Source organism: Triticum urartu, chromosome 3, assembly GCF_003073215.2.
Source record: "Triticum urartu cultivar G1812 chromosome 3, Tu2.1, whole genome shotgun sequence".
Classification (NCBI taxonomy): domain Eukaryota; kingdom Viridiplantae; phylum Streptophyta; class Magnoliopsida; order Poales; family Poaceae; genus Triticum; species Triticum urartu.
The window spans coordinates 653,386,829-653,407,463 of NC_053024.1; the positions used below are offsets into that span (position 1 = coordinate 653,386,829).

Genomic DNA, 20,635 nt, shown 5'->3' on the forward strand with positions numbered 1-20,635 from the left:
TGGTATGGTTAGCTGGTTTATTGGGGTGGTCGTGAATCTGGTAGGGTCAGTCCAGTACCCTGTCTGGGTTGGATGGTCTGTCTTTGTTCGCCTTGAATGCCTTTTTTCGTTGACCAGGCTTAGGATTGCTGAATCCGGCGTTGACCGTTGTGTCGTGTGATCTTTCATTATCATTGCGACTGTTGTGTTTACTTTGTCGTGGCTTGCCGTTGCCGTCTCGAATTTTGGAAGTGCTCGGGTCGCTGGCGCTATTGCTTCTACGAGCGAGCCAGCTGTCTTCTCCCGCGCAAAAGCGGGTCATTAGAGCGGTAAGGGTTGTCATGGATCTATGTCTTTCTTGACCGAGGTGGCGTGCAAGCCATACATCTCGGACGCTGTGTTTAAAGGCCGCAAGGGCCTCCGCGTCCGTACAGTCGACGATTTGGTTCTTTTTAACTAAGAACCTAGTCTAGGGCTGCCTGGCTGACTCTCCGGGCTGCTAGACAATGTGACCTAAGTCATCGGCGTCCGGTGGCCGGACATATGTTCCTTGGAAGGTTTCGCGAAAGGCGTCCTCCAAATCTTCCCAGCTGCCAATAGAATTTTCGGGCAGACTGTTTAACCAGTACCGAGCTGGTCCTTTGAGTTTTAGTGGTAGGTATTTGATGGCATGAAGGTCGTCCCCATGGGCCATGTGGATATAGAGGAGGAAGTCCTGGATCCATACTGTGGGGTATGTTGTTCCACCGTATGATTCAATATTCATAGGTTCGAACCCGTCTGGGAATTGATGCTCCATTGCTTCGTATGTGAAGCAAATAGGGTGCGCGACGCCTCTATGTTGGGCACTGTGACGTACCTCTGATGGAGTCCGTTTGCGGTTTTCGGCCCGGGCATGGCTAGGTTTGGCACGTCAGGATAGGTGGTCGTCGTCGCGTGTCGAGGTATGTCCTCGCGATCCGTAGGTCGCTCTTGGGTGCCCTGCTCTGCTACCCGGGGCCTGGTGACGGTCGTGTGCACAATCCCGAGCTGTTTTGGTCTTGCCTTTACAGCGAGGTGGGGCGGTCTGGTGTTCGGCTTGAGTTGCCGCTTTACCCGAACCAAGTTGTGGTTGACCTGACGTCCTGTGCGATAATGGCGTGGGCTCGAGCGCCCTGTCGTCAACCTGGGGTAGCAATCTACTCTTCGGGTAGCTTTTGGCTGGGCCACTAAGGTCGTATTCTTCGGCGGCTAGGACTTTGGTCCATCTATTATTGAGAAGATCTTGATCAGCTTGAAGTTGCTGCTGCTTCTTTTTCAGGCTCCTTGCAGTGGCTATTAGTTGGCGCTTGAAGCGCTCCTGCTCAAGAGGTTCCTCAGGCATGATAAAATCCTCGATGCCGAGGCTCACCTCGTCCTCAGAGAGCGGAAGGTAATTGTCGTCCTCTGAATCTTCGTACTTGGCCTACTTACCAGGGCTAACCTGCGCATCTTCCCGTTCATCTTGGTCATTAGCTGTATCAACGGGGTCTTCGCTGTCTTCGGCGTCGTCGTCCATACCGTCAATGTTCTCGGAGTCGTAATCAAGTGTATCGGTCGAATCCTCGACTGTGGCTATGAAGTAGGTGGTGGGTGGGAAGCAAAATTCTCCGCCGCCAGTCCCTGGTTCGAGCTGGATATAGTTCGGCTGTGAGTCCTCTATCAAGGACAGGTTCTTTAACGAGTTTAGCATATCGCCCAAAGGCGAGTGCTGGAAGATGTCCGCGATGCCGAATTCGAAGATCGATAGACGATCAAGCTCGGCGTCCGCGGGCTCACGTGGTTCAGAACTTATGACCGGATACGAGTACGGAGTTCCGCTGACAGAGACGTCGTGAGAGGTTAAGTCTATATGCGGCTCCAACACCGTGGAATCTGTGGCCTCCGTGGTAGGGTTGATCCTCCTGTCCTTGGGTGGCGCAGCTTGCTCCGGATCTTGGGCCAGAGCGGTTACAGGAGCAATCTCCTGGACGCAGCCTGATGACAGATTTAGGTCATGATCATCGGGGTGACCAGGAGGGGCTACCGCGGTCTCGAATCCAGCAAAGATCAAGTCTCCACGGATGTCCGCAACGTAGTTCAAGCTCCCAAATCTGACCTGATGGGCAGGGGCGTGGCTTTCGATCTTCTCTAGATGGCCAAGCGAATTGGCCCGCGATACGAAGCCGCCGAACACAAAGATCTGTCCGAGGAGAAAGGTTTCTCCTTGGACAGCATCATTATTGACGATTGAAGGGGCCATCAAACCTCTTAGCGACAGCACAATGGAACTCTCAATGAAAGCACCAATGTCGGTGTCAAAACTGGCGGATCTCTGGTAGGGGGTCCCGAACTGTGTGTCTAAGGTCGATGGTAACAGGAGACAAGGGACACGATGTTTACCCAGGTTCGGCCCCTTTCTATGGAGATAATACCCTACGTCCTGCTTGATTGATATTGATGAGTATGAGTATTACAAGAGTTGATCTACCTCGAGATCGTAATGGCTGAACCCTAGAGGTCTAGCTTGTATGGCTATGATAATGAGTGTCCTATCCGGACTAAGTCCTCCGGTTTATATAGACACCGAGAGGATCTAGGGTTACACAAGGTCAGTTACAAAGAAGGGAATATACATATCCGGTCGTCAAGCTTGCCTTCCACGCCAAGGAGAGTCCCATCCGGACTCGGGTGCAGTCTTCGGTCTTCGTATCTTCACAGCCCATCAGTCCGGCCCATGGCTAACAGGCTGGACGCCCGAGGACCCCTTAGTCCAGGACTCCCTCGGGTGCCCGGAACCCCTTCCGGTGACCCGATTCCTTTCCGGTACGTCCTGAAACACTTCCGGTGTACAAATATCATCGTCCTATATATCGATATTTACCTCTCAACCATTTCGAGACTCCTCGTCATGTCTGTGATCTCATCCGGGACTCCAAACAACATTCGGTCACCAAATCATATAACTCATATAACACTATATCATCAACAAACATTAAGCGTGCGGACCCTACGGGTTTGAGAACTATGTAAACATGACCGAGACACCTCTCCGGTCAATAAACAATAGCGGAACCTAGATGCCCATATTGGCTCCTACATATTCTACGAAGATCTTTATCGATCGAACTGTTATGACAACATACGTAATTCCCTTTGTCTATCGATATGTTACTTGCCCGAGATACGATCGTCGGTATCTTTATACCTAGTTCAATCTCGTTACCGGCAAGTCTCTTTACTTGTTCCATAATACATCACCTCGCGACTAACTCCTTAGTCATTTGCTTGCAAGCTTATGATGTGTATTACCGAGAGGGCCCAGAGATACCTCTCCGATACTCAGAGTGACAAATCCTAATCTCAATCTATGCCAACTCAACAAACACCTTCAAAGATACCTGTAGAGCATCTTTATGATCATCCTGTTACGTTGTGACGTTTGATAGCACACAAGGTATTCCTCCGGTATTCGGGAGTTGCATAATCTCATAGTCGAAGGAATATGTATTTGACATGAAGAAAGAAATATCAACAAACTGAACGATTATTATGCTAAGCTAACGGATGTGTCTTGTCCATCACATCATTCTCCTAATGATGTGACCCTGTTATCAAATGACAATGCATGTCCATGGTTAAGAAACCTTAACCACCTTTGATCAACGAGCTAGTCTAGTAGAAGCATACTAGGGACACTTTGTTTGTCTATGTATTCACACATATACTAAGGTTCCGGTTAATACAATTCTAGCATGAATAATAAACATTTATCGTGATATAAGGAAATATAAATAACAACTTTATCATGATATTGCTTCTAGCATGTATTCACACATATACTAGGGACACGGTGTTTGTTTATGTATTCACACATGTATTTAAGTTCCCGATCAATACAATTCTAGTATGAATAATAAACATTTATCATGATTTAGGAAATACAATAATAATTATTTTATTATTGCCTCTAGGGCATATTTCCATCAGAACATCACTACATCGGACATCTCGACTCACCTATAAAATTATTTAACATGGACAGACAACTTTTAAACAGCATGACAAACTAGAAATATTCGCACTCCTAAATATTTGACAAGTACATATATTACGGAATATTGACGGAGCAACTAAAAATATTTACTAAACTAAATATATTACGGATATTACCGGAACAACTTCAAATATTGATAGAACTACATATTTGACATCTAAATATATTACGGATAGTACCGCAACAACTAAAAAAACTAACAAACCTAAATATTTGACATCCACATATAATACGAAATATTACCGAAGCAACTGAATATATTCACACAACTAAATATTAGACATCTGAAAATATATCGGTTACTACCGGAGAAAATGTCTGCTAAATTATACCCTTGAAGCGTGCGAAGCAACGACGACGAATGACCACACTGCCGCAGCTGCACCAGTTCACCTCCACCACCTCCACCAATATGCTCACCACCACCTCCACCAAAATGCTTACCACGACCACCACGAGCTACCCCATCACTAGATCGAGGTCTCCCTTGCCTCCCCAACTATCTACAACGTATCTATCGTGGCAAATCGAGAAGAAAATGGCTCACTTTGGTGTACAAATGGGTTATTTTTTAGGTGGAAAAGAGAATAAACGAAGAACGGCAGAAAGAACGGAGGCAAGGGGATAAGCTCTCGCGGGAGGTGGAAGAAGCTGGCGACCGGGCGGGGCTGGGACCCTGTCGTCCAAAAGGTGGTCGATCGTCCTAGGGCTGGACGACAGGCCTGTGTCGTCTGGGGCCCAGCCACCGACGGCCCATGCCGGGACGAGGGAGAGCGATGCGACGTGGGCGGGCCAATCGTCGGGCGCCACGTGGAGGACCGGCCACCTGTCGTCCTCCTATAGGCCGACGGGCCCCACTCGTCCTCCGGAGAGACGAGGCCATATAGAAAATAAAATTTCGACGTATTATTTTTGAAAATTAATTTAAAAATGTATTAATTAAAAAAATAGTGGTAAAGCCGCGCGCTCGCCGACGGCCGGCCCCACCGGCGAGCGAACACGGGAACGTGGATGCGCTGGCCCCACCTGCCAATGTCAAGGGCAGTTAAGCGTGTCGGTGCGCGCAGCCAAAGCCCTCGCATCCTCTCTCTCTTCCCCACCCGAACCAAAACCACAGCGCACGCTTTACCCCAAGCTAAACTACCCCGTGGCACCGTGTCTATTACCTGTGGGGCCAGTGGTAAACGGCCCCACCGGTCGGCCGGGGCGGGCGGGCCAGGGGAGGAGCCCGCGGCAGAAGGTGGCAGCGTGGTCAGCTTTAATACGAACCCCACCTCACTTCCCGGGTGTCTTTGCTGCCCTGTCTCGAGCCGAGTGAGCGAGAGAGAGAAGAGAAGGGAATCCCCAAGGGAAAAAACAAAGCAGAGGAGCCAGTGGAAGAAGCAAGAAGGCGGCGTGCAGGCGCGGAGACCGACGCCCGCCGTCTGTCTTGCCTCCGGGGAATGCGGCGGGGAGCAGGGGAGCCGTCCGTGAGCTTTTAACTGCTGGGATCAGAGGGGAGAGAGGGGGGTGGTACGCAGGGAGCGTGCACGCTGCTGCATTGATGGGGGTGTGGAGGGAGGGGGCGGGGTGGTGCTTCTGCTCCGGCGGCGGGGGGCGGTCCGAGCGGGTCAAGGCGGCCATCTTCTCGGCCAAGGCCGCCGCGCTCGCCGCCGTCTGCGGCGGCCACGGCACGGGCCTCCTGATCCACCGGAACCTGCTGCTCACCACGCACGGCAACCTGCCCTCCGCCGCCGCCGCCGAGGACGCCGCCGACGCGCTTCTCGGCCACGCCCGCCTCGCCGCCCGCCTCGTGCCCCACAGGTTCGTGCGCCTTCTCCCGCCCACTTCCTAGTGCTAGCCTACCAGCCTAGCCGCCGCCCCACTGAACCAAATCGCTGCATTTTAAATTCCATTTCTGCCTGCGGGTGCGTCGTCCCTGTGGATTTGTTCGGCTCTCCCGGCGATTATTGCGGACTGATTAGGCCAAGATCCGCGTCTCCGGCAGCAGCAGCTGGGCGGGCCCGGCCCACGCGGCCGATTTGCTCGGTGGTGGTGGGATAGCTGTTGCTGCCGGTGATGATTAGCCCGTAATGCGGCTGATTAGAAGCCAAATTCAACCGCTAGTGCGGTTTCTGTTAGCAGGTGGTTGAGAGTATGCGCTACTATCTTGTTGTAATCATGGTGATCACAAGGTGGAGTTGGAAAGTACTTCGTGCTGCTCTACAAACAGTGGGGGCAAGTGCCATTGGTTGGATCCAAGCAAGGACGAGAGGAACATAGAAGTTCTCTTTTTCGGTACTAGTTGGAAGAACATAGAATTAATGTGATTTTGCACGGTTGTTAGAGTTGTTTCCAATGTGTTTATTTTCTTCTCTGGAAAGGTTTTTCTTTAGGGACATGACATTCAAGAAAAGTTGTGTCACAGGCAAGCAATAGTAGTAAGTGGTTGATGATAAAAGGCAGCAAGGTTGGAGTCATGAAAAGTTCATAGTGTTAATTATTTTAATGTCAAGTCAGATCAGCTTTGCTGCTCAGTAAACAAAGGGTTTTTCTGGACAGAGTTTCATGATTGGTTGTTAAGATGTGTGCTTTTTTGCTGTAGTATTTTGTTGTTTACATGTAACTCTATCCCTACTTACATTCTTCTTTTTGTAATGTTCATGTTTGCAGATTCTTCATCACCAGCTCGATTCTTGACCTTACGATAGTCGGTGTTGATTCTGCCGAGAATGACTTGACTTTGCAGGCTCAGCAACCTCACTATCTGAAAACATGCTGCAAACCAAGCCTAGATCATGGGAGTGTTGTTTACCTGCTGGGGCATACCGGGAAGAAGGAACTGGTGATCGGCGACGGGAAAGTAGTGATTGGCACGGATAACCTCATAAAGCTCTCGACAGATGGGGTGACATGGTGTCCTGGCTCTGCCGGTTTCGACGCCCAGGGGAACTTAGCTTTCATGATCTGTGACCCCATGAAGCTGGCCTCCTCCCCCACTGCAAGGTCATCTTCAGCATCCTCATCCTCATCACATTCATCGAAGAAGGATCAGCAAATGCAGTTCGGGATCCCCATATCGGTGGTCTGCGATTGGTTGTATCAGCATTGGCAGGGCAACCTGGATGAGGTTACCAAGCCAAAGTTACCTCTTGTTAGACTGATGTCCAGCAGAAGCGATCGCTCAAGCTCCTCCTTCACTCGTCGCAATGTGTTCAAGCCTGCAGATGACGATAATGATGATGCATCGGTTACTTCAAAGATGACTTCAAAGCCTAAATACCAGCAGGGGTCAGGTAGCTCAGCCAATGCAAGGATTTCTCATGATGCAAATCCTCTGGTTGATCTACGGACCAACAATGAGCAGGGGATTTCAACTCCAGAAATATACGAATCGCCGAGGGGTAGTTCTTGTCAGGGTCGCCAGGATCCTGCACCAGTACAACTCTTGGACATCAACTTCCCAGCTAAGGTTCCCAAGACCATCTTTCTACCACTGCCCTTGAAACAAATGCTTTCTGAGGAGAACAATGGGGACACGTCGAAGGCGAAACCCAGGAATCCATCCAGAGAGAATCACTTTCCAGCAGGCCTGATATGGCACCGCAATGGCGAGGCAGATTCCAGGGATCCTCCGGTTGCTCTTATGGAGGATTGTAGCAGTGAGGGGCAGTCCAGCTCGTCACCTGCTGAGCGGTCGCGGTACAGACATCAAGACCAGTTCAGCAGCGAGGAGGAGACAATGTACTCGGCCGAAACCATGGAGAGCACGAACGTTCCGAGCTCCAGGGAGAAGCACGTCGGGAGGAGCCAGAGCTGCGTCAACTACAGCAGGTGGAGCTCTCCGAGGAAACCGTCGATGATTCAAACCGGGACCTTGAGGAAGCAGCACACGCTGATCCCCATGCGGAAGACGCACTCGCAGAGCACGTCCCTGCCGCAGAGGAGTCATGACTACTTGAGCCCGACGGTCTCCTCGGCCATGAAGAAGAGGAACTCCATGGAGCTGCAACAGCCCCCAAAGCCCCGTCGGATCATCGTCCAATCTTCTCCAAAATGGATGTTCTGAAGGTTTCCTCCATTTAGTTTTACAGGAGGAAATGAACTGATGGCGCCGCGTCGGCATGGCCATTTTGGAGGTCTGTTGCTCCCTTGTTTTCTCCTGGAAGCTCGTCAGCGAGCCGATGATCTCTTTGTTGTGTTTCTTCTCTCTAGAGTTGTGTGCTTGTGCAGAATGACTTGGACAAATAAAAGGTTAAAAGAAAAAGAAAAGTTCGACGGAAAAGATAATGGACCATATACCCTGGATGGAGGTGTCAAGTGTGAGCTGTTGAAATGTCATGTGTTTCCGCGTGCAGACAGTCTGGGCATGTACTCATGTAGTAGCATCTAGCTTGACTCTTTTTCTTTTTTTGTTTTGAGTGAGAAAATCTAGCTTGACTCTTGATTGTACCACTTTTAACTGAATGACTATCAGTTCTTTTGCCCAAGATATGCTAGTATCTCTGTACTTACTTTACTTCACATGGGACTGATGCCTATCATTTTTGTTTGCTTCTACCTAAATTATGGATTAGAACTTCAGGTGGCATAAAGAACTTCCAAGTGAGATTCTTTCACCCGTCTGAAGCAGGTGCTTCCGCGGGTCTGAATAATACAGTTTGCTGAGGCTGAAGAATATGCTTCCTGTCAGGTTTTCGGGCGCCAATTTTTTTTACAGGCTGAATTCCCCGCACAACTGATTCGCGTTGCTGCTATGATATGCTTGTGCTTTCTATCAATGCATGGGGACACAAAACTTTCATGCTTTCTTGAGAAAAAATTACAATGCACATGTCTATGTGTAAAAACAGAGTTTGTTTGTTTTTTTGATCAAAAGGAGTTTTCCCCTGTCCCATTTTATTGCAAATGAGGCAAGAAAAACAGCACCCAACTGTTCACAGCGCTCGGGATCAGCCAAAGTAGCCGAGCACTCAAAAAAGAGCATGCTTGTGTGCGCATAGCATTTGGGTGTTTTTCTTTCCGTTCACAGATTTCTCCGGGATCATGGCTGAGAAATGCCTGGCCGAAAGAGGCTATGGGGCTTATCACGCACCACTGGCTGGCGAGTGGCGACGATTGCGGCTTCCAGTTGTGAAGACGAAAGGGAGGCAAACGTTGCAGCTGCCCTATCCTATGCTCTGTTCATGAATCATGACAGGCAGCATAGCATCCCCTAGTCTGTCTATCCAATAACTGAAATTAGTCCCCTTGAACTTATAGCCAGAGAAGCTAATAAGCCACATGGTTAACGGGACGGCTCGAACAATTTTTGTCTCTCGAAAAGGGGGGTCGATCATGCCAACTGAGATGCACATGACCATCTTTGTCTGTTTCGACGGCCGGAACATGCTGGAATGCTTGGGTCGGAGTCAAGACTTGAGTGGCGAATCCACCGCACTAAACACATGCGTCCGCATTGCCATGAGGTTTTGCCACTGGCAATCACTTATGCCTTGCCGCACATGGAGATGGAGATGGAGAGGTCGGCGCCCTATCTGTCCGTCCCGCAAGGAAGCAACATGGGGCTGGCGTAATAAACGTCGCCCAATAATTCGCAGGGCCGACCGACCGATCATCATTTATATACGTGTCCAGCTCCATCTCCAGCCAGGGGTGCCGGATGGGAGGGGTTTCCCCACGTTCATCTCTGAAACTATGCGCCCCGGCGCAGCCATACATCTCTGCTATCATTTCATTTCACACGGAGAACAGCAACTACGCAACAAGCGGAGGTGATGGTCTGATGATGGATGTAACGAAAACTTTGCGAGTCGATACACTTCTACCACTGAAAAAATTGGGGAGAAAAGCTGCATGTTTATTTTTTCGACAAAGGGTGTGGATGGCCAAACTCATAGATTGGCACGTGGGCGCAATCTTTGGCATGCAGATGCAACTCAACATCATCACTCATGAACAGCACAATCTGTAAAGTGGGTTATTGGCATGTTCCCAAGTCCCAACCCTACCTTTCATGGCATAACTCGAATGCCCCATCAAACTACTGAAAACAAGCACAAAAAAATGTGGAAAGACGCAAACCCGTGCGTGGAACGGCTTTTTAACAGCATCTAGTCAGTGTTAGCGTTTGTCCTAGGGCGAATCATCTCGAAGCAGCTGACTGTCTGAACAGAATGCAACTGAAGGCGGCAACAAAAAATGAAGCTTTCCTTTCTGGCAATTGAGTTACAGTACAGCAGCCAAGTAACAACAGCAAAAATGCACTGAGCGTTGGAGGATATGAAAATGGTGGATTCAACCTTGATTGAGGCATAAGAAAGGATGAAAAAGGAGGAATTCAAGATCTGATCTAAGACAAAACTCACTTTTTCCCCTCTATAAAATCACTTTTGCATGCTACCTTTTCAGCCTTAGGTAGTCAAAAGTCACTTCACAGTCAATCAATCATAGTCACTCTCTTCAGAACAAGAGAACATGCAGGAGAGTAGGAGACACACACAACAAGGAGAACAAGTGATGGCCTGATGATGGTTGATACACTCCTACTCAATAATCCCAGATGGGGAAGTAAAGCTGCCTGTTGATGACTACTGGGAGATTAGCACGTGAGCTACCTTTTGGTGTGTAACTCAACATCACCTATGTACAGCACAAGCAGTAAAGTAGGCCCTTGGCATGTCCCTAACCATACCTTTTGTTTGTGTAAATATGAAAAGACAGCAAACCCAGAATAACAACATATGAAGTGTTCACAAAAAAATGCGTAAATGTAGCAAACTCGGAGTAACATCATATAAAGTGTTTGCCTTAGGAGCAGTATGCTTAGGAGTAGGATTATAGCATCGCAACGCAGCTGAATGTCCTTGAACAGATAACAATCAAAAGCAACACATTCTGCGCAACTTTTGATAACACAATTTGGATTAAACAACAGAATGTGCTTCGTTAACTTAGAAACAAGTACTGCCTACTAGTATGATGCATGTGCATGTGCATTGCCTTTTAATTTGTTCAAAAGTAGAAGCTACTTGTCCAGGTTTGAAGCTACAAATCTAGTAAAAGATAAACTATAAGTTAATTGAATGGTGTGTTCTTTAGACATAACTGACTTGTGTGTAGTAGAATGAATGCTTGATAATGAAAACCAGTGTTTGTGATAAAAAAAACTTTATGTTCCATTAAAACGGCTGCAAGGCTTTTTTTAGCCTAAATAAAGGATGCTGCCTACTGAATTCACAAAAGCTGGAGCCCAACTAGGCTTCCTTAAAGGTTAGTAAAGGAGCAGACAATGTGTTAAACTACCAAAAAGAAAGAAAAAAAAACAGGTCAACTTCTACAGTTCTAAAATTGCCACAAAATAAATCAAGGCTACGGTGACAGATGTACATAGTACTGAACCCATGACACTTTGCGTAACAAAATTGTGAAGCAATAAATCTTCAGAAGGTGCTAAGAGGAGTTGCATAGAGTGGATCGATCCAACACAACGCACACTAATACTGTAAATAATAATATCTGCAGGCATGTCTAAATGGTTCAACTATGAAGAACACAGCCTTCTAAATGTCCTGTGCAGTTCAGTTTTACTGAATCAGTGGAAAGAGATGGAGGCACAAGAGATACCAGCATTCAAAGGAAAGGTACCGAATCTCCGCACTATTAACTAATCTATCAGTAGAAAGCACGCGAAGAATCACGCATCCATGAGAGGAAACAGAGCAATGTCTCCAAATCACCCACTCTTTGCTAATAACCAACCAATTCCATCCATCGAGAGGTAGCAGCTACACCATATACTTAATAACAATTCGGTAGCAAAATGGCTATAGGGCTAAAACAAATAACAAATCGGCAAGCATTCGGGCTGGGGGAACTCATGCTGTCATGTCCTTTTTTCCCCCACCCTCACCACTCTAAAATACGTAGTACTTACTATCGCCCTCAACATTGCCCTCCTCGTGACACTCGAGAGCAGAGCAGAGCAGAAGCAGAGCTCAGACGTTGCAGTGGAGGCAGTCGCAGGACCTGGGCGTGAAGGAGCAGAACCCGAAGGGGCGGTTGGGGATGTTGCAGTTGATGGCGTAGCAGCACGGGGAGAGGACGCAGACGCCCCTGGGCCCGCCGCAGCAGGTGCAGGGCGCGCAGAGCTGGAAGCTCCCCAGCCGCCGCCGCGTCTCGTTCAGCACCACCCCGCTGAACCCCGCCCCGTCCCCGCCCGCCGGGGCCATCGGCACCATGCGCACCGCCGACTGCTCCGCCTGGTCGGACGCAGCCGGGACGACCTGCGCGCGCGTAGAGGGGGCAGGCAATGTGAGGGCCAAGATTCGCGGAATTGGGCGGGAGAAGAGGAAGAGGAAGGCTTACCGGCGAGGAGTGGGCGGCCGCGGCGAGGAGGAGGAGCAGGAGGAAGAGCAGCTTGGGCATGGAGGCGGGCATCCTCGGTCGGTCGGCGGCCGGAGCGGGGATTTGGACTGTGCAGCGGGCGGGGAGGGCTGGGGTGGGGAGTGAGGTCCTTTTCGGGGGGAGTGGCAGTAGCCGACGACGGACGGACGACTTGGGATGGAACCGGAGGGCGAGATCTCGTCTTCGCTCGTAGAAAGGCAGAGGCTACGGTACGCTCGCTCACCGGCTGGCTGCCGTCACGCCCGTCGTCACCCCCTCGCCCGCCGGGTGGGCGCCGCGCCGAGTGGACGCTGGTAGAAAACAGGAGTGGCAGTAAATAATAGTACGCACATGATGTGCCGGCCCGTGTCGAAACCGCGCCCCCCCATCGGCTTTGGCGCGTTCATACTCGCGCACTCGAGATCAGCCTATGCCCATGCCTATGATAATTGCTCCTGATCCGCCTGCCTAGGACTAGGATCTCGATGTGGACGAGGCTGATGGATGGGTCATTGGGATGGCGGTGCTCGCGTCGTCGGCAGATCATGATTCTGTTTCCAATCCTGTTTGTTACAGGGAGATCTTGCAGGAGCCTAGGACAAACTGACACTGTTGTCAAACCTGGACGGACGGACACCGGATCATCAATCAGTAATTAAAAATCAAGCCTCTTCCGTTTGGTGGTACTGTAGTACTGTCTAGATCATCATCACAGGTGTCAAGAAGAATGATAAAATTTGTGCGGCAGCTTTGGGAGGAAACGCCCTATGGTTAGGACGATTCCGCACTGTTACTACCAAAGAGAGAGAAGGTGGATGAGGCGACGATCGTGAGATGGAGGGCAATTCGGTTGCCACCACAATTTGGGGCAGGCATTTATGCGACACCCCCGCAACAAGAAAAGTGGTTGGACCATGTTCGGCGCCTTATCATCATCATCGCCCCCCACATTAAACTCGGGGTCGTTGGGAGGACGCCCGGTTGCCTCACAAAACTTTCTCCGCAACAAGATCATGATGGCGATGCCACAACCGAATTCCGCGCCAAGTTTTGCCTCGTTCTACCCTTGGCCCTGTGGTCAAGAAAACCCAACCAGCACCCAGCTTATAGATCACCTAAAATGCCGGGCGCAAAACAGTTGATGCAACGTGGCCTGCAGAAAAGAGATTCAAAAAAAACAGTTGATGCAACGCAGGCCGACCTCTGTCAGGAAACCATCGATGAAGCAATGCCAACATTTTTCACACTGCATTCAAGCATTATTTCATTCGGTAGCAAATGGCTTCTCCATCCATCCATCCAAAGACTGACTGACCCGCATTAACAAAAATAACAACTGTACATCTCTGGTAGCAAACTCGATTTTTACAGAACTTGATTCCGGGGAGTTAGGGGGGAGAACATTCGCGGCGCAAGCCCTGGGAAGGACGGCGCGCGATGGCTTTTATACATCATCGAGATCAATCAAGGTAGGGTCAAATGCCAGGGAGCCTTGCCTTAGGAGGCGTACGCAGACCCGGAGGGGGACTCCAGGAGACGCCGAGCCATGGGAGCATTGGGCGACGCGGAGGCAGAGTAGCCGTACGCGTACACCCCCATCGGAGCCGCCATCGGATGGTCGAACTTGCAGTTTACGCCAAACTTGCAGATGCCATAGCGAGAGTAGAACTTGCAGAGCTCTTCCCCCTGAAAATCTCAAACAAAAATGGCTTGTCATGATCCAAAAACAGGTGCGCTGGGAACAGCAAAGATGAACTAGTATTTGAGAAGCTGCAACAAAATCATTAGCTAAGCATAATAGGCCTTTTCTTAATTAGCAGGCCTCAGCCATTTCAATTTGAGAGGAACTAGCAAATCTCAAACTACCTATGATCCAGTCATCAATAGCTAAATAAGTACAGCGTGTTAACCAAATACTCCCTCCGTCCCAAAATAAGTGTCTCAACTTTGTACTAACTCTACTAAGCTTGAGACACTTATTTCGGAATGGAGGAAGTAATAACTAAGCAGAGGTAGTCTACTTATCACTTGCCTGTCAGACTGGCATCTTATTACAATGTTCAGGTTGATAAAATGCTGAATTTAATGATAAAACACTATGTAACCAAGAGAAGTACGGTTTAATAATAGTCCTCGAACATGCAGGATTTAGCATCAGTAAATATGCTGAATTTCTTGTTTGTAGAATTGCTCATCAATATCAGGAACTATATATTATTGCAGAATCAATTGTGTAACCAATAAACATGATAATTTATCAAGCATCTTGGGTTCTACAATTCATCCCAAATCTATACTCAGAGAAATATAATGTAAATCAACTACTTAACTAAAATAGTACTCCCTCCGTTCCTTTTTACTTCGCATATTAGATTTGTGTCAAGTCAAACTTTACAAAGTTTGACCAAATTTATATTAAAAAATATCAACATCTAAAATATCAAATATATATACTATGGAACTACATTTCGTAGTGAATCTAACAATGTTGATTTAGCATTATGAATGTTGTTACCTTTTTCTGCAAGTTTGGTCAAACTAGAGATACTTTGACTTCGGACAAAACTTATATGCAGACTAAAAAGGACCGGAGGGAGTACAAGGGTCTCTCTCAGACGGATGCTGAAGGAGGTACAACGCTCAAAACATGGGCAAAAACTACCATGGACAATGAGTTAAGGATAAGCAAAAACAGTGAAGGGGTTCCATGTACTTACTGGGCGTAATGGAAGACCCATTGGGCTCAAGATACAGTCTGGGGGAGGCTGTGAGCGCACCCGGGGATGATGGAATTTGCAAACTGCACCAAATTTACAATCTCCAGTCTTTATGTAGTATATGCATTCTGGCTGATCAGGTCTCTCAGGAAATACATTCTCTCTCTGCAGTGCATACTGAGGTGCAGGAAACGAACTGGATCTGTAGGATGATTGCATTCCCTGATTTCCTGCACTGGCTTCACCTTGTCGAGAAGTTCCATAGTATTGTTGAGCCCCTGGAGACTGTAGTCGACTCTCAGGAGATGAAACAGGTACCATTTGGCCCTTGAAAGATAAGAAAAATAAAAAATATCAACCCTAAATAACAGACTCCAACATGTTTTTCTTTCACAAAATTAGAGCTAAATAGCTAAAGCCAAGTAAGATTATAGACCAAGCTGCATGACAGAGCTTTCCAAGATGCATATAGAATAAACTCATTTGTTACTGAACTTAATTCTTTTCTTTGAGCAAATCATTATTACCTAGTTTGAACATTTGTCTCTCAGGAAACATCAACATGGCAATAGTAATTCAAATAGCAAAATAATGCAAGTATAGACAGGCAATATTAACAGAGCCATGACACAAAACAAGGATCAAAGGTTAGACTTGCAGAAATCCAAACAAAGGGAAAATGATAAGTTAAAAGTTGAGACTTGAGACTGATGTATTTCTTATGTTTTCCCTCTGTAGGTCTAGGAAATGAACAGACAAACACATCATGACTAAGAGAAAATTCATTATACTGCATTACTATGAAATGAGATGATCTTACAGGATATGAGTTCCAGCTTGGTACTTGAACAAGACCCTGTGGTACAATCATCGGTGTATAGTTTGAAGGACTTTGCCATCTAGGGCTTGGAATGAAAGAACCTCTTGGATAAGTCCAGCTTGCCATTGTTCCAGTATAGGAATGTGGACCAGTGCTTCCAGAGTTATGTACAGGAGGATAAATAGGGGAACCACGTGAAGAAGCCACCGCATTGAAAATTTCTGGATGGTTAAATTTACATGTATTCCCATATTTACACTGTCCCGTTTTTAAGTAGTATGCACACTCCCTTTCATTCTACAGCAGCAAAATAGATTTCAGCTCAGTACAACAAGCAGAAAAATATATAAAAGGATGGACAAATAAATTATTCTACTAACAGTACACAACTAACCGGTCGAAGTGGATATCCCAATGTGTTTAGCTGCACCATTCCTGCGATTCCAGCCTTTTCTCTAGGGTGATGGAATTTGCACGTAGGCCCAAACTTGCATGTTCCAGTCTTCAGGTAGTACTGCATGAAAACATTGAGAAATTCTATCAGTTCAACACTCCAGCAAAGCATCAAAATGCTAAAATTATACTGCTTGTACTCCCTCCATTCCGAATTACTTGTCGCAGGTATGGATGTATCTAGATGTATTTTAGTTCTAGATACATCCATTTCTGCGACGAGTAATTTGGAACGGAGGGAGTAGATTGCAAGATATAGACTCTACAAACATGCCATGGAAACAAATAGTAATACCCTGTACTTTTACAAAGGCACTCTGAAATTGTGGTTATCATCCTGACAAAACTGAACCTAAATCACCTAGCGGTTATTTTCTTGATGTACGAGTACTTCTACAAATTCTTGTAACAGTTATCTTGAATGACTTGGTTGTCACATGACAATCAGTCCTTACAAATAAGCACTGAAGAAAGCACTAGGAGAATTACAAAGTCCTCATATGAACCACAACTTTTTTTCCTTGACCTATATAAAAGCATCAACCAAATTTAAGACCCCCTTTTCTCCACATGTTTTCGCTAAGCATTTTTAACAAGATAAATAATTGCTCCAACGCATTGCATAAGCAGAAAACAAGCCACACATGAGTATACGACACTGCTGATATTGTTAATCAAGGCAGCATGGCGTGAATCCAAGTAAAATCTATGGCACAACAACAGCTTCTGGAAGAACAAATGGCTCCTAAATATAATTACCTGACATTCAGGTTGTCCCACCCTCTCAGGATATTCTCCTTTCATTCTGGCAGAGGCAATAGCCTGACAATAAGCAGGTTAGTTGAGAAGAAAAATGTGAGATGAAGCAACAACAATAAGTATATAAAGAGGTTTCACAGAAAATTGGCAGTTAGTACTGTAATGACTCTAAGGAACAGGAATGATATCCAGCTCGCCGGTGGCAATCATGAATAATCCAAAAGAAAGTGGCATACTGGTGACAATTATCCAAAAGAAAAGTGGATTCTATCTACTATTACACATGAGTAACATATAGCAAACTTTATCCAATGCAAATGGAAAAGTACAGGGAATCATAGACTAGTAGACCCTCACCAGGCTAAAAACTTTTTATCAAAACATACTTACTGATGCTAGGATATTTATGTGCCTTCGAATGAGAAAGCACTTGACTATCTAAAGGTGGTCATATGAATCATGTTACTGAGCATTTTGCGCATTAATTATTTGCATTAAATTCGGTCAAAATTACTACATTTGACTCCATGGTGCAATAGGAACAAACCGACACAAGATGTTTCTCTTGTACTAATTGTGTATTCATCTTACAGTCCTGCTTATGTACTACATGAGGATATAACATATTGGAAAATGTACAAAACGTAACCCTGACGATTGTGAACATGTGACACAAAGCAGTATGGAAATAACAGCTGGGAGAGAGGTAGTTTCCTTACCGTATTCCTGTCCTGAGGGTGATTGAACCTGCAGCTCATGCCGAACCTGCACAATCCAGTCCTGAGGTAGTAGGTGCAGTCCGGTTCCCCTGGCCGCACAGGATATGGCCCAGATTGCATAGTGGCGCCGCTGCTCATGGCCATCTGCTGCCACATTCCCTCTGCATTGCGCACACACACAAAACTGATAAAAATCGAGATCAATAAGTTTGCAGATTGATTATTAAGCGCCAACAGAGTATCCACATTCCACAAGTAACAGCATGCAAAACATGGAAAGTAACAGCATCGCGGCCTGACACGATCAATCACCCTCAAAAACCCCAATTCCACGCCGACAGGGATGTACGCAAGACGATAGCTTTAGCCACCGTCAAAATCCGCTGGGGTTACCACTCCCCGATCCATGGCAGGATACCGTGAGAACGCCCACTGATTCCGCAGGAAATTGCGGAGACAAAAAAGTAAAGCCGAGCATCCGAGCTAAACCTACGGCGCGGAATTTAGCTTCCGATTATAACCCCAATTCCCCAAAACGGCCCGGGCGCTCGGGCGTGGTGGGGGGAGGAGCCACGGAAACCCTAACCTTCATAGAGAGCGTCAGGGTCGGGCGATGGCGGGTCGGCGGCCGCGGCGGTGGCCGGGGCGGGGGGCGGGGGAGGAGGAGGCGAGGGGGCGGCGGCGGAGGCCGTGACCGTCACCACCGCGGGAGCGGAGGCCCTTCCGGCTTCGTCCATCTTCGGCGAGCGGCTGGGTCGGCCATCACGCGATCGCGGCGGCGGCGGCGGCCATTGGGGGAGGGGCTCCGGCGAGTGATCGGTGGCGGTGTGTGCAGGATACAGAGGGAGAGAGGGGAGGCGCCCTGCCTGCCGCTGCCCCTTGTATTTATTTCTCCCCCTTTCTCTCGCTCTCTTTTTCGGTGCGCGGCCTGCTACGTGCACCCGCGCGTTGCACGCGCGCTGCCCGCTCTCGCGCGATTATTCCCTTTTTCTACCCGGCGAAATTGCAGCGCTTTGCTTTAAAAAATTATGATCACGGCAAGGGCATGGGAGAGCAAAACAGGTGAAATTTTCCCAAATCCTAAAAGAAAAATCAGGGCCATCTTTGCAACTGTGTGTTTTACTATGTTGTGTTGGTTTCATCAACTTGAAAAGGATGGAGCACTCTAATTTTGCAGCTGGGAGAGGGAAGGTAGTTTACTCACCGACTTTCATGTCTTGAATCTTCTGATGATGAGTTTGCCCACGGACCCCGGTATTTATAACCATGCCCGATGGAAAGAGCTTTGACGAGGGGTGGCGGACACGGCGCCGCTCGGCTGGGTTTTATCCTTCGTCTGTCATTTATGCGTGTAGATAGAGATGACGGGGGTGTCGGTGGTGGGAAAGGCAATGGTCAATGGCGGTATTGAAGAAAAAGGGGGTAGGTAGGGTGTGGGGCTAGCGAACGTTACGTCTGGCGGAGAAACCGAGAAGGATGTCGACAAGAATGGTGAGCTGGAGATTTGCGTGTGACCGGTGGCGTGGGCTGCGATGAGATAGAGGATAACATGCAAAAAAGATGAGGCGCCGAAAGGGGTGTGGGGCGATGGATGCCAGAAAGCGAAGGGATGAGGCACCGAAAAGGAGGCGCGGGATGCGGGGCGATGAATGCCAAAAGACGAAGAGATGAGGCCCGAAATGGGGGCGCGAAACACGGGGCGATGGATGCCAGAAGGCGAAGAGATGAGGCGTCGAAAGGGGGGCCGCAGGGCGATGGATGCCAGAAGGCGGAGAGATGAGGTGCCTAAAGGAGGGCGCGAAACGCGGGGCGATGGATGCCAGAAGGCGAAGGGATGAGGCGCCGAAAGGGGGGCACGAAACGCGGGGCGATGGATGCTGGTAGGTGAAGGGATGAGGCGTCGAAAGAGGGCACGAAATGGCGGGCGATGGATGCCAGAAGGCAAAGAGATGAGGCGCCGAAAGAGGGACGCGATACGCAGGGCGATGGATGCCAGAAAGCGCAGAGATGAGGCACCGAAAGAAGGCGCGGGATGCAAGGCGATAAATGCCAGAAAGTAAAGAGATGAGACAATGAAAAGTGCACTAAATGAGATATACGTTTCGCTGCCATATCTCGTCGTTTATGGCGTGTATAGATGAAGTGATGTCCGCAACTATCTTTCATGATCAGAAGTCAAATGCACTGTTTTAATAGAAGCAAGGCGATCAAAAACGTTGAGACAGGTCAAAAAAGCTACGTATAGCTATTTTTACACCTCAGTTTTGATAGTGGCATGCCTGATCCGGACTACTATTTCCATTATCTCTTTTCTTCATTACATGCATCTTGTATCTTTTACAATTTCCGTGGAGCCTTCAAAGAACAATGTTTTGTAAAACCTCGTCATGAGATCAAAAGACTCGTGACGTCCCGACTCTGTAATAATTTTCCTTGTTCTTCCTTGTGTTTTTAGGACCGAACAACTACGGTAGAGTGTGTCCGATAAAATCGATACGACGATGAATCTCCACCCCACTCGTAGTTAGTCATGATAAAATTAACGGTGGATGTCAATTGTTGTACAAAAATAAAACTGTATACACCAACACTATGTCGTATTCCCTCCGTCGATACGGATATTTATCTAGATATGGGTGATGGATCACGGAGGGAGCAGGTAAGAGCAACGCTATTTTTAGAATTTCATTTCATTTCACTCTCCGAAACGGAGACCCGGTCTAGTAGTCTTGGTAGGCAAATCATCAAATGGGAAAGGGAAAAGAGTGCG

At 47.9% G+C, this 20,635-nt stretch overlaps 3 protein-coding genes across 3 annotated transcripts; 1 reads left to right on the forward strand and 2 right to left on the reverse strand.

Moving 5' to 3' along the window:
• The first annotated feature begins 5,328 nt into the window (after positions 1 to 5,328).
• Positions 5,329 to 8,536, forward strand: LOC125545726. Its single transcript, XM_048709754.1, has 2 exons — positions 5,329 to 5,836; positions 6,686 to 8,536. The coding sequence occupies exons 1-2, from the start codon at positions 5,577 to 5,579 to the stop codon at positions 8,079 to 8,081; spliced, it is 1,656 nt and encodes a 551-aa protein (XP_048565711.1). The 5' UTR covers positions 5,329 to 5,576; the 3' UTR covers positions 8,082 to 8,536.
• Positions 8,537 to 11,737: 3,201 nt separating this feature from the next.
• LOC125545728 lies at positions 11,738 to 12,713 on the reverse strand. Its single transcript, XM_048709756.1, has 2 exons — positions 12,380 to 12,713; positions 11,738 to 12,297 (listed from the first exon to the last, which is right to left on the reverse strand). Exons 1-2 carry the CDS (start codon positions 12,449 to 12,451, stop codon positions 12,010 to 12,012), a joined length of 360 nt encoding a protein of 119 aa, XP_048565713.1. The 5' UTR covers positions 12,452 to 12,713; the 3' UTR covers positions 11,738 to 12,009.
• A 978-nt stretch (positions 12,714 to 13,691) lies between these two features.
• On the reverse strand, positions 13,692 to 18,747 carry LOC125545727 (zinc finger CCCH domain-containing protein 12-like). Its single transcript, XM_048709755.1, has 7 exons — positions 18,452 to 18,747; positions 17,866 to 18,026; positions 17,147 to 17,209; positions 16,329 to 16,448; positions 15,935 to 16,231; positions 15,115 to 15,441; positions 13,692 to 14,083 (listed from the first exon to the last, which is right to left on the reverse strand). Exons 1-7 carry the CDS (start codon positions 18,600 to 18,602, stop codon positions 13,895 to 13,897), a joined length of 1,308 nt encoding a protein of 435 aa, XP_048565712.1. The 5' UTR covers positions 18,603 to 18,747; the 3' UTR covers positions 13,692 to 13,894.
• Between the last annotated feature and the right edge of the window lie 1,888 nt (positions 18,748 to 20,635).